Below are 13,648 nucleotides of genomic sequence, written 5' to 3'. Positions count from 1 at the left end.
AAATTAAAGAACTAAAAAGCATGCAGAGGCTGTATTGAGTGTTTCAGAACGTTCTAAACGAAAGCTTTCAGTGACGAAGAAAAAGGTGGAAAGTACTGCATGACATCCCTCCTCTCTAATCCATATTAATGGTGCTGTCTGTCTGACCCATGCCATGCAGAGGACAAGTACTGAAGGTTAAACACAACTATGTTTGAAAGTCACATGACTTTCACATTGAAGGGTTTTTAGTTTGGGGTGCAATAGAAAAATATACATAAAATAATATATTCACAAAAAAGTGGTAAATCTGTGCTGCTTACCTTGGGTTCGGTCATATCAATACCGATTAGGAATATTAACTCGGCAATGAAGAGATTGATGCACAGGTTCTTGTGGATGGTGTTGCGATCGCTCTGCAGGCCCCGGAAGAAGCAGAAGGTGAAAATGCTGATGGCCAAGCACACCAGCGAGACAACGATGCCCACCCGGGTGATGACAGTCAAGAGTAATTCGTGCACTCCAACTTGGCCCTACGGGGATAACGGATGGGGCATATTAATATGCCTGTTTTTGTCAATAAAAAATAGAGGACGGCCAATGCTTCCATACTTCATTTCGGCAAGAGCCATGGGAAAATTACTTTTCTATTGCATAGGAGACATGAGGAAATAAATGCTCAGCAGCCATCAATCATGGACAGAGACTTTCAGATGAGTACAATTAGCATCTGATAGAGGACAATTGACTGGGTGGAATTTAAAGCAAGGCGCTGTAGTTAGGCCACATCGTATTAACTCCTACAGAGGCTTTTTTAATTCCTACAACCTGCATACACCTGAAAAACATGATATTTTAAACATGGAGTATTAGGCCTATAGACCCTCATGAAATACACTTTGTGGTACAATAAAAATCATTGAAATTAATGGGCTTTAGGAAAATGAATTAATCTAATGAATAGAGGGAAATAAAGATGAAAGATGATACTGCAAATCTACCAAAATGTACATTAGAAATAAGTGTATTTAACTATTTCATGTGTTATCATCTGTGATTTCTTTGTACTTTTAAATTGGTTTAAACTATACAAATTGTTTTACCCAAGAATAAATCCATTAATCAATATACCAAAACAGGAGCTGCTTACCGAGATTTCCCGATGTGCCATGAGAACTGCAAAGTTGGTGAGATGACTGCAGGAGCAGGTGGTGTGGGTCTTATTGGAGCCCAGGAGCTTGCAGCCCTGGGTGGACCAGTATCCCATCATGCTCCTCTCCGAATAATTCCAAAAGGAGCAATTGGAGTTGAAGTAGTGGTCCATCTGATGATAAGATTAAGTGTTGAAATAACTGACTGTCCAAATCATAATTTGTACAGAACCTATGAACTTTTTTCCACTCGCATAAAGATACTGAACTGATAAAGGGGAGGTGCATATTGCATTTTCTTAATTTATTTAATAAAATAATATCTAATTTGGTTGCCTACTTACTAAATCTACCAAGGCAATACCAACAGGACCCTGAACAGCTTCTACCCCCAAGCCATAACACAACTAAATAGTTAACCAAATAGCTACACGGACTATCTGTATTGACCCTCCCTGTACTAACTATTTTAACTAATCACATACACTGCTATATGTACATATCTACCTAAATTACCTCGTACACCAGTGGCAGGTAGCCTAGTGGTTAGAGCATTGTGCCAGTAACCGAAAGGTTGCTAGATCGAATCCCTGAGCTGACACGGTACAAATCTGTCATTCTGCCCCTGAACAAGGCAGTTAACCCACTGTTCCTAAGCAATCATTGTAAATAAGAACTTGTTCTTAACAGACTTTCCTAGTTAAAAAAATAAACATCAACTTGGTAATTGTACCCTGTGATAAGTGATAAGGCCGGTGTTTGGAGGATGTGTTGTAGGCCAGAGATGAAATCCCGACACAAATCCAGGGTTGCAACCCAAGCCGGCTAGATGTTAAGACTAGGTTCCTTTTGGCAAACTCCAAGCGGTCTGTCATGTGCCTTTTACTGAGGAGTGGCTTCCATCTGGCCACTCTACCATAAACGCCTGATTGGTGGAGTGCTGCAGAGATAGTTGTTCTTCTGGAAGGTTTTCCCATCTCCACAGAGGAACTCTGGAGCTCTGTCAGAGTGACAATTGGGTTCTTGGTCACATTCCTGACCAAGGCCCTTCTCCCCCAATTGCTCAGTTTGGTGGCCAGCTCTAGGGAGTCTTGGTGGTTCCAAACTTCTTCAATTCAATAATATTTTTAAAGCTTTTTTTAATTGAACCTTTATTTAACTAGGCAAGTCAGTTAAGTCTGAATACTTACAGTTGAAGTTGGAAGTTTACATACCCTTAGTACCTGTGGATGTATTTCAAGGCCTACCTTCAAACTCAGTGCCTCTTTGCTTATGTAAATAAAGTATTTCTGTTTTTCATTTTTAATATGTTTTCTAAAATGTCGAAAAACCTGTTTTTACTTTGTCATAATGGGGTCATTCCAGAAGATATAGTCCCGACACAAATCTAGAGTTGCTACCCAAGCCGGCTGGTCGTTTGTTCTATTGGTTCGGTTGCTAGAGACGAGACCCAGTCGTTCAGTCTTTTAATTCAGTATCAATGGATGCAACCCAGTCTTTTGTTCTAAAATGTTCTTTTCCCCTGCTTGCTAGCTAGCCAACTACGGCTAACTTACAAAAAGTGCAACCAAAATAACAGCAGAGTAGACAAATTTGCATTTGTTTAAGCTGTTTTCTAGTACATTTATTTGGATAAATCAAGAATGCACTAATGAGGAGCGATTTCGCATGGCATAGAAAATGTGCCCACTCATCAGGACAATGTTGTTCAGAGGAGCTAGCCAACAACACAGCTAAAACAATCACTTCAAACTGAAGCTGGAAAGACTGCAAACTAGCTGCACTTTGTTTAGGTTTACACTTTTTCAATTGACATTTCTTTGTATATATATATCCATATGATCCCAGCTGATTCATGATATCGACTGGTTGAGAAACGCTGCCTGCCTGTTTGTTCCTCATGTTATTATTGTTTCTTTATACAATTGGCTTGTCTTTGGAAATGAACAATTTCCTGGATAAAGAACGGACTCATGCGTAGCCCTCTGGGAGTCCATCTTGACAACTTTAAAAGACAAAGTTTCGTCTGACATTGTATGTCTAATCTACGAGTTAATTTGTTCCTCCATAAAATAAATGGGAATATTTTATATCCTAATGTTGATATAGACAGTGCCTTCAAAAACTATTCATATCGCTTGACTTATTCCAAATTTAGTTGTGTTACAGCCTGAATTCAACAGGGATTACATTTATTATTTTTTCTCACCCATCTACACACAATACCCCATAATGACAAAGTGAAAACAGGTTTTTAGAACATTTTGCAAATTTATTGAAAATGAAATGCATTACTCATTTACATAAGTAATCACACCACAGAGTCAATACTTTGTTAGAAGCACTTTTGGCGGCGATTACAGCTTTGAGTCGTCTTTGGGATGTCTGTATCAGATTTGCACATCTGGATTTGGGGATTTTCTCCCATTCTTCCTTGCAGATTGTCTCAAGTTCTGTTGAGTTAGATGGGAGCGGCAGTGAACAGCAATCTTGAAGTCTTTCCATATATTTTCAATGGTATTCAAGTCTGGGCTTTGGCTGGGCTACTCAAGGACTTTCACATTTTTGTTCTGAAGCCATTCCATTTTCATACCACAGAATCTTTTCATTAACTTTCACATGCCATTTTGCAAACTCCAGGCATGCTGTTGTGTACCTTTTTCTCAGGAGTGGCTTCCATCTGGCAACTCTCCCATAAAGCCCAGATTAGTGAAGAGTTGTAGATACTGTTGTCCTTCTGGCAAGTTCTCCCATCTCAGCCAAAGAAACTATGTAGTTCTGTCAAGTGGTCATTAGGTTCTTGATCACCATGCTGACCAAGGTCTTTCTTGCCCGGTTGCTCAGTTTGGTCGGACGGCCAGCTCTAGGCAGTCTGGTAAGTTCCATATTTTTTTTATTTCTCAATGATGGAGAACACTGTGCTCTTTGAAACTTTGAACACTCGAGAAACTGTTCTATATCCTTCCCCAGATACAGTTGAAGTCAGAGGTTTACATACACCTTAGCCAAAAACATGTAAACTCAGTTTTTCACAATTCATGACTTTTAATCCTCGTAAAGATTCCCTGTCTTAGGTCAGTTAGGATCACCACTTTATTTTAAGAATGTGAAATGTCAGAATAATAGTAGAGAGAATTATTTATTTCAGCTTTTTTTCTTCCACAATAAGCTTCCCACAATAAGTTGGGTGAATTTTGGCCCATTCCTTCTGACAGAGCTGGTGTAACTGAGTCAGGTTTGTCGGCCTCCTTGCTCGCAAACACTTTTTCAGTCCTGCTCACACATTTTCTATAGGATTGAGGTCAGGGCTATTTTGTCAATATATCCACATAATTATCCTCCCTCACGATGCCATCTATTTTGTGAAGTGCACCAGTCCCTCCTGCAGCAAAGCACCCCCACAATATGATGCTGCCACCCCTGTGCTTCACAGCTGGTATGGTTTTCTTTGGCTTGCAAGCGTCCCCCTTTTTCCTCCAAACATAACAATGGTCATTATGGCCAAACAGTTCTATTTTTGTTTCATCAGACCAGAGAACATTTCTCCAAAAAGTACCATCTTTGTCCCCATGTGCAGTTGCAAACCGTAGTCTGGCTTTTTTTTATGGCGGTTTGGGAGCAGTGGCTTCTAATTTGCTGAGCGGCCTTTCAGGTTATGTTGATATAGAACTCGTTTTACTGTGGATATAGATACTTTTGTACCTGTTTCCTCCAGCATCTTCACAAGATCCTTTGCTGTTGTTCTGGGATTTTTTCACCACCAAAGTACATTCATCTCTAGGAGACAGAACGCATCTCCTTCCTGAGCGATATGACGGCTATGTGGTCCCATGGTGTTTATACTTGGTTACTATTGTTTGTACAGATGAACGTGGCTTGTGGAGGCCTTCAATATTTTTCTGAGGTCTTGGCTGATTTCTTTTGATTTTCCCATAATGTCAAGCAAAGAGGCACTGACTTTGAAGGTAGGTCTTGAAATACATACACATGTACACCTCCAATTGACTCAAACTATGTCAATTAGCCTATCAGAAGCTTCGAAAGCCATGAAATAATTTTCTGGTATTTTCCAAGCTGTTTAAAGGCAGCCAACTTAGTGTATGTAAACTTCTGACCCACTGTGATTGTGATACAGTGAATTATAAGTGAAATAATCTTTCTGTAAACAATTGTTGGGAAAAATACTTGCGTCATGCACAAAGTAGATGTCCTAACAGACTTGCCAAAACTATAGTTTGTTAATAAGACATTTGTGGAGTAGTTGAAAAACGAGTTTTAATGACTCCAACCTAAGTGTACGTAAACCGGAAGTTTACGTACACTTAGGTTGGAGTCATTAAAACTCAACTGTATATTCCTCATCACAATTCTATTCCAAAGATCTATAGTCAGTTCCTACTCTGACATGCAATGTCAACTGTGGGACCTCATATAGACAGGTGTGTTTCCTTCTAAATCATGTACAAACAATTGAGTTGGCCACAGGTGGACTCCAATGAAGTTCTCAAGGACGATCAAAGGCAATTGGATGCACCTAGGCTCAACACTCTATTTAGTCAATTTTGAATTCAGTCTGTAATACAACCAAATGTGGAATTTAAAAAAATATATATTTCTATACAGGTAACTGACAAAATAAAGGAAACACCAATATAAAGTATCTTAATAGGACGTTTGGCCACCACGAGCTGCCTGAACAGCTTCAATGCACCTTGGGATAGATCCTACAATTGTCTGGAACTCTATTGGAGAAATGCGACACAATTCTTCCACAACTAATTCCATCACTTGGTGTTTAGTTGGTGGTTGTGGAAACGGTGTCTCGGGCGCCGCTCCAGAATCTCCGAAAAGTGTTCTATTGGGTTGAGATCTGGAGACTGAGACATACACACACACCCTTTAAACTGTGTGTGTATCGGTCTGTCTCAGTCACCAGATCTCAATCCAATTGAAGACCTACTCGTCTCAGTCACACACACAAGACAGTGGGGCAAAAAAGTATTTAGTCAGCCACCAATTGTGCAAGTTCTCCCACTTAAAAAGATGAGAGAGGCCTGTAATGTTCATCATAGGTACAATTCAACTATGACAGACAAAATGAGACCAAAAAATCCAGAAAATCACATTGTAGGATTTTTAATGAATTTATTTGCAAATTATGGTGGAAAAGTATTTGGTCACCTACAAACAAGCAAGATTTCTGGCTCTCACAGACCTGTAACTTATTCTTTAAGAGGCTCCTCTGTCCTCCACTCGTTACCTGTATTAATGGCACCTGTTTGAACTTGTTATCAGTATAAAAGACACCTGTCCACAACCTCAAACAGTCACACTCCAAACTCCATTATGGCCAAGACCAAAGAGCTGTCAAAGGACACCAGAAACAAAATTGTAAACCTGCACCAGGCTGGGAAGACTGAATCTGCAATAGGTAAGCAGCTTGGTTTGAAGAAATCAACTGTGGGAGCAATTATTAGGAAATGGAAGACATAAAAGACCACTGATAATCTCCCTCGATCTGGGGCTCCACACAAGATCTCACCCCGTGGGGTCAAAATGATCACAAGAACGGTGAGCAAAAATCCCAGAACCACACGGGGGGACCTAGTGAATGACCTGCAGAGAGCTGGGACCAAAGTAACAAAGCCTACCATCAGTAACACACTACGCCGCCAGGGACTCAAATCCTGCAGTGCCAGACGTGTCCCCCTGCTTAAGCCAGGTACATGTGCAGGCCCGTCTGAAGATTGCTAGATAGCTTTTGGATGATCCAAAAGAAGATTGGGAGAATGTCATATGGTCAGATGAAACCAAAATATAAAACTTTTTGGTAAAAACTCAACTCGTCGTGTTTGGAGGACAAAGAATGCTGAGTTGCATCCAAAGAACACCATGCCTACTGTGAAGCATGGGGGTGGAAACATCATGCTTTGGGGCTGTTTTTCTGCAAAGGGACCAGGACGACTGATCCGTGTAAAGGAAAGAATGAATGGGGCCATGTATCGTGAGATTTTGAGTGAAAACCTCATTCCATCAGCAAGGGCATTGAAGATGAAACGTGGCTGGGTCTTTCAGCATGACAATGATCCCAAACAGACCGCCCGGGCAACGAAGGAGTGGCTTTGTAAGAAGCATTTCAAGGTCCTGGAGTGGCCTGCATGGAGGAATGGGTCAAAATACCAGCAACAGTGTGTGAAAACCTTGTGAAGACTTACAGAAAACGTTTGACCTCTGTCATTGCCAACAAAGGGTATATAACAAAGTATTGAGATAAACTTCTGTTATTGACCAAATACTTATTTTCCACCATAATTTGCAAATAAATTCATTAAAATTCCTACAATGTGATTTTCTGGATTTTTTGGTCTCATTTTGTCTGTCATAGTTGAAGTGTACCTATGATGAAAATTACAGGCCTCTCTCATCTTTTTAAGTGGGAGAACTTGCACAATTGGTGGCTTACTAAATACTTTTTTGCCCCACTGTATACCAACGTGATCGCGATTGTCTATACCGATCTAAAACAACACATACATCTGTGACGCTTTAGGCTAGAAACAAGTGGTAAAATACCAGAGGAAGACGCAAATCTGATACACATGGTAAGATCTTTACTCTATGACATTCAGAAGCTGACATACGACCTTCTAAAGTTGAGGACTCAAAGAAATTGGACATTGCTTGGGAAGTAATCTTATACAATGTGTGATTCTGTTGGTATCACTTTCTGTAAAACAGAATATGTATAATTCAATTGAAGGTTCATGTAAATTATCATAAAGCATATTTGGTAGCGGAATAACATTTTGGGAAATCGGGTCTAGACTTTATTTTCCTTATTCATTAATCTTATTATCATCATTAAAATAGTAATGAGTCTTGTTAGACTATGTAGAAATGCAGGAAATGAGCTTCAAAACAACATTTCCTAGGTCCCTCAAATTAAACAAAATGATGGTGTATTTAATATAGGCTCTCTCAATAAACAATGATCTAAACCAATTTAAATGTAAATAAGGGGGCCCTGGGGATTTCTTTTTGGAAACCACTGCTTTAAACCCCTTATTGTTTTATATTTAACTAGGCAAGTCATTTAAGAAAACAATTCTTATTTACAATGATGGCCTACCCCGGCCAAACCTGGACCAATTGTCTGCCGCCCTATGGGACTCCCAATCACGGCTGGATGTGATACAGCCTGGATTCAAACCAGTGTCTGTAGTGATGCCTCTTGCACTGAGATGCAGTGCCTTAGACCGCTGCGCCACTCGGGAGCCCATGCTCCTTTGATACCCCTCTTTCAAAGTAACTGATATCTCTTCTTTGAGCCATGTAGCTACAATAATGGCCAACTGGGTATTTTTATACATGACCCTAAGCATGATGGGCTGTTTTAATTGCTTAATTAATTCAGGAACCACACCTGTGTGGAAGCACCTACTTTCAATATATTTTGTATTCATCATTTACTCAAGTGTTTCCTTTATTTTGGCAGTTACCTGTGTATGCCATTTAGACTATGCTTTTATCCAAAGCAACTTACTTTGTACTTTTACATTTTACCTAGCCAGGCATTTATAATGAATTAAACGATTTCTGCCTGCCAGGCTCTTCTCTTTCCCAGCGGTTTTATGACCTCTCCATTCATTTAGCTTGGGAAGACTTACGTCAATGTGTTCCAGGGTGAAAATCACAGGGTCCGTGATGAACACACGACTGGACTCTTTGTTGATGGAGGCGGCGATGATGTCTGAATTTACGGCCACCGACACATTCCGCCCATAAGCATCGTTGGACATTTTGATCGTGGCGTTGTCAGTGCTGAGAAACTGCCCAAGGTTTTTGTACATAACAAACACCAGCTTGGCAACACCTGAAGAAAGGAAAAACAGAATAGGTAAGCGGCTAGGAAAACATGTTCCTTCCAAATAAAAGCAGCAGTAACTGTAGTGTTAAAAAAAACTAAGGGCTGAGAATAAAAAAAACGGATTAGACCATCGGGGAACATAAGTGGGCCTTGTCAGTTATCTTCAGAAAATATCATGGTGCTGGGTTTTAGGGTTCAAATCCTTAGTGGTCGCTCCTATCTAACAGTCCCACTGAGTAATCACTGTGCATTGTCAGTTTTGACAAGCTGCATTGACAGACCGGTTCGTCAGACTCTTCACCTTTTCATAGACACTGGAATGGAACAAAAAGTCTGAGCTAACACTCACACTCGGGATAAACACCCGCATGCAGCTCTGCCTGTGAATGAAGTGAGATTTCTGAGAGGGAAGTGTATGGGGTTTACCATTCCGACTGTTGAGCTTGACAGTATTGGAGGACAGCTGGATAGAAACACCACCCTTGCTGGCCTGTGGAAATTTGAAATCCTGAACCTGGCCGTCCGTGCTGAGCACATACACATCCAGGACTGGGGTTTTGTTGATGAAGGGGGAAAAAAGAGACAAGAAAAGAGAGAGACCGGGAGAGAGAGATACCAGACGTTACAGTGTGTTTTGAGTAAGACGAGGGCAATAAAAAAGAAAAATGTTGATGCCCAGGACATGGTTGCTTACATTCCTAAGGCGAAGCAAGAGTGCGGGGGTGTTAGGTACTACAGCCACTGAAGACATTGTTCAAGTGATTCTATGCAACAACAATGTTGCTGCCGAGTTAAAATGTCAGAACCAAGGTGATCCTTTAGCTCCTGTTGAGTCCCTTTGTGGGATACAGTACACTTGTGAAAATCCGGTGAAAGACTGGATGTACAAGATAAAACTGCAGCATTTTAATAAAAAAAAGAAGAAATGTTGTTGCAATGCACAGTGAAACATTTTACATTCATTCCCTCTCATGTCCCGAGAGCTTTGAGGTTAAAGGAGGAGACAGGGTCTAAACACTGTTTTTACTAGGTCTCCGCAGTAGGGTAATGTTCACATTAATGTATAGAATTACATGGGGCAGACCTACGCATTTATAAACCAAGTCCTCCCAATCTATTAACCTGGAAATTGTCTGAAATTCATCACTTTGTTTTACATGTACATTGTGACTGAACTCATTGAACAGACTCATTTTCTTTCTCGACATGAGTAGTTGCAATATGCATAAAGCATCAAAAACGACTGATTGTGTTCAAATCACTGGCCGTACTTTATTATTTGTTTACCGGGAATTCAATTACTTACTTATATTATCAGCGGGTACTTTCACAATAGCCGGCTCCATTAGGTTGTCGGCAAGGACGAACGCTCCTTCCTCTAGGGTATCCAGTAACATAGTAGCAGCATGTGTCTGTTCCGTGCTGTTCATATCATGCCAGGACTTCAGAGCCTCTGGTCTTAGAAGGTTGTCAACTGTGTCTACAATGGCCTGTGTCCATCAGAAAAAGAGATGTGTAAGCAATTCTGAAAACATTCGACTACAGTAATTGTCATAAGCAAAAACAAAGAGGGGAGTCATATGAATAGCTTTGATAATGCATGGCGAAGCAATCCCATTGACATATTATGGACGATCATAAAAAAATTGTTTTGGGTTTTGAGTAAGTGCTAAACAAATGCTCCACACAAGTATCTTCTCTGTATCGATGTGGTGTAAATTCTTGTGATTTGCTGTGCATTCAAGCAGATAATTGAATATGTTTAAAACTGAGGGGTGTTTCAATGTTTCTTGGACACATTTATTTTTTATCAGCTAATCTTTATAATGTATTGTATAATAAACATTTAACACTATTAAACAGCTCAAATCATTGAGAAAACCAAAACATTATGCATTTTGAAATATTAAATCCAAGCTGTTTAGCCAGTCGCTAGAACTCCACAGGCAGTAGATAAAGTACATACAGACGCTAGTGGGATCTCCTAAAAAAATGATCAAATCAATCAGACTAATCAGGTAATCAATGGGGGCCCGGTTCCTCTAGCTGGCACGGATGGCTAATGTGACTTCCCATCAACTATATTGTATGTCAAATACTGCCGACACAGCATCCCACTCACACACACTGTCATCTAGTCACATACATATTTCAAATCTTCTCTCACTAACAAAAAATAGACCCATGTGCCACAGAAACACAGAAACATGCAATGCACTGGAAATTTGCAACAAAAAATAATAATAATATGAATGAGATGACGATAATGAGACATTTGGGGAGAAAGGATAGTAGCTATTAGCTAAAATTCTTCTTTTTAACAAGTATGGCCATCTAAGGACTAATTAACCTGATCAATTTTAACACCGTCCCTGAGGATCGATCTGGATGTCAGAGAGCTTGACTTTGGAGGCAGGTGGAGAAGGATGTTGAGAAGTCCCTAATGGCCAGAGGAGCGATATGGCCAAAATACTTAGAGCGGCAGGCCACTGGAACTATTAAATGGAGAAGGACACAAATTGGTTTGCCCCCACCAGCCTTATTAGTCCAATGGAAAGCGCAGATTTGTGCCTCTAATATATGACACAAATTAAAATCTGTGCCCTGATGAATGCACAGTCATGAATTAACATGCTAAAGGTCAGAGTGTGGCCGAGGAAGACACAGGTTTGAATACATCACAGGTGGAAAGAGAGTCTTAAGTACAGCTATCTTTAGCACTGTAGCACTGTAATGGGCTTTTCTATTGAGGAGACTCGCAGAATCGGAGGTGACTGTAAAAAGGAATGTGTGCCTTAAAAGACACACAGGCTAACTTTATATAGGAAATTACCCATATTTTAGCCATGAAATGCAGTTTGTGAATCACTGTGTTACATATTTAGGCATGTACATTCTTAAAGCAAAAAGAGAAAGGACCATTCAATGGAAGACAAAGATAAGCGAAAAACAAAAACAAATCCTCCTGTAAATATAAGGGAGAAAATAAAGTTACATTGGTAACTGCCAATGATGTCTCGGCCACTTAGCGTGTACCTTTGGCACAATTATGGCTGTGTGGAAGCAATTACTCCAAAATGCAGGAAGCAGAGAGGGGGGAGAGGCTACATGACAATACCGAGGGTACATGCTGCTGAGCAGGGGAGTGGAGGGGAGGGAGGGAGGTGCAGAGAAGCAGAGTGTGGTGCATTAGCATAGATCAGATACCTTCATGTATGCCCTGCATGTCCTTTCTCGTTTTTGAAGCTTTTTCATTAGGTAGAAAAAAGATAAAACAAAGAAACACACAATTAGCAAAAATGTAGAAACTTGAGAACAAGTGTTAAAGGCTTCAATTATTTTCTGACTGATCACTCCCCCCCTTTCAGCTGGCTTTCTCCTTCCTCATGCTTTAGGCTACGCAACCTGCAGGTTCCAGACAAAAGAGCCCTCACTTCCATTTGTGGCATGATGTATTTCTCTCAAATACACCGGAGACTTCACAGAACAAGCCTTGGTTGAGGCAATTACAGCAATTACTTCAGGTGTACAACTATGTCAGGGAATAACATGATCTTATTGCATTTCAGTACATATAATTTAATATCCTAATTGGTTTGCTGTTTCTTTATTTGCTTGAGTACATTTGTCTGACTTTGAAAGAAAGGGACAGAGGAACAGACATAATATGAGGAAAATTAATAAAATAGAACCACTAATTTCACTGACTAGAAGGAATCACATTTCTCCTAACTTGGAGCGGGAGACTGCTCAAAAGAGCATCACAAAACGTCTAGCGGTGACTCAGATCCAGAGAGATTGCTGGTGGGGAGAAATGGCAGTGCTATTTATCTCCATAAAGCACAGTACGTGATAGGGGAATGAAGATGTCAAGTGGCAGCCATTTTGAAAGGGTGGAAAATCATTTACCTTGTTAAAACTGCGGCCCGCAGAGTCTTTCTCGCTGGGTCTCAGCTCCTGAAGCTGAGCATCCAGGATGTCGACCAGCTGTTCCATCAGTCGGACTGATGAACTCACGTCGCCGGCAAAGATGGGTCCTTTGGTGTGCTTCGCCAGCTCGTTGGCCAGGTTAGCTGCGTTCTCGCCACTACGGATCTGGAGCGATAAAAAATATATTTGTAACACTGAACCTGGTTCCTCTCTAGGTGTTTTCTCAGGCTACTTCTAGGGAGTTTTTCCTGGCCTCTGTGCTTTTGCCTCTGCAATGCTAGCTATTTGGGATTTTAGAAATGTTATTGAATTTGATATTCTTACAGCCATGTTATAGGCTTAAGACTTGTTATAAGCATGAATACAACTTTATACTAAGGTATTTGTTATGTCTTTTTCGATGTTTTAAAATGGACAGCAGAAATGGCTGGTAGTATCAACTTTGCTAAGGCCTGTACCCAGATCTGTTTGTGGTCCTCTGAATATGATTATTATGCTATTGGCTTAATCACATACAGATCTGGGACCAGACTAAGGGAATATTCCACCAGACTATGAGGCTCTCTCCCTCCCGTTCTGACGTGAGGTCATTCTAGGATGAGCTGCCCCATATAACGCCAGTCTGGGTAGATGGGTGACTAATTACACTTAATAACACTCCTCGGGGTGCTGTATTTCTCATTTGATGGAAGTGAACACAAGAGTACAAAATGTTGAAGGG

General features: G+C 40.5%; 1 protein-coding gene across 3 annotated transcripts in view; it reads right to left on the bottom strand.

Annotated features, from left to right (window-relative positions):
* Positions 1 to 13,648, bottom strand: part of adgrl2a (adhesion G protein-coupled receptor L2a) — a 199,465-nt gene that overhangs the window by 26,900 nt on the left and 158,917 nt on the right. For all 3 annotated transcript variants that reach the window (XM_029677042.2, XM_029677045.2, XM_065026429.1), the window contains exons 8-14: positions 12,907 to 13,092; positions 12,205 to 12,243; positions 10,304 to 10,487; positions 9,424 to 9,546; positions 8,798 to 9,003; positions 1,130 to 1,303; positions 303 to 512 (exon numbers count right to left, since the gene is read on the bottom strand). In XM_029677042.2, the coding sequence (XP_029532902.2) occupies positions 303 to 512; positions 1,130 to 1,303; positions 8,798 to 9,003; positions 9,424 to 9,546; positions 10,304 to 10,487; positions 12,205 to 12,243; positions 12,907 to 13,092 (1,122 nt within the window). The remainder of the gene's footprint in view (positions 1 to 302; positions 513 to 1,129; positions 1,304 to 8,797; positions 9,004 to 9,423; positions 9,547 to 10,303; positions 10,488 to 12,204; positions 12,244 to 12,906; positions 13,093 to 13,648) is intronic.

Source organism: Oncorhynchus nerka, linkage group LG13, assembly GCF_034236695.1.
Source record: "Oncorhynchus nerka isolate Pitt River linkage group LG13, Oner_Uvic_2.0, whole genome shotgun sequence".
Classification (NCBI taxonomy): Eukaryota; Metazoa; Chordata; class Actinopteri; order Salmoniformes; family Salmonidae; genus Oncorhynchus; species Oncorhynchus nerka.
Note: the sequence above shows the minus strand (reverse complement) of the source record. Positions and strands in the feature narration are given on the sequence as shown.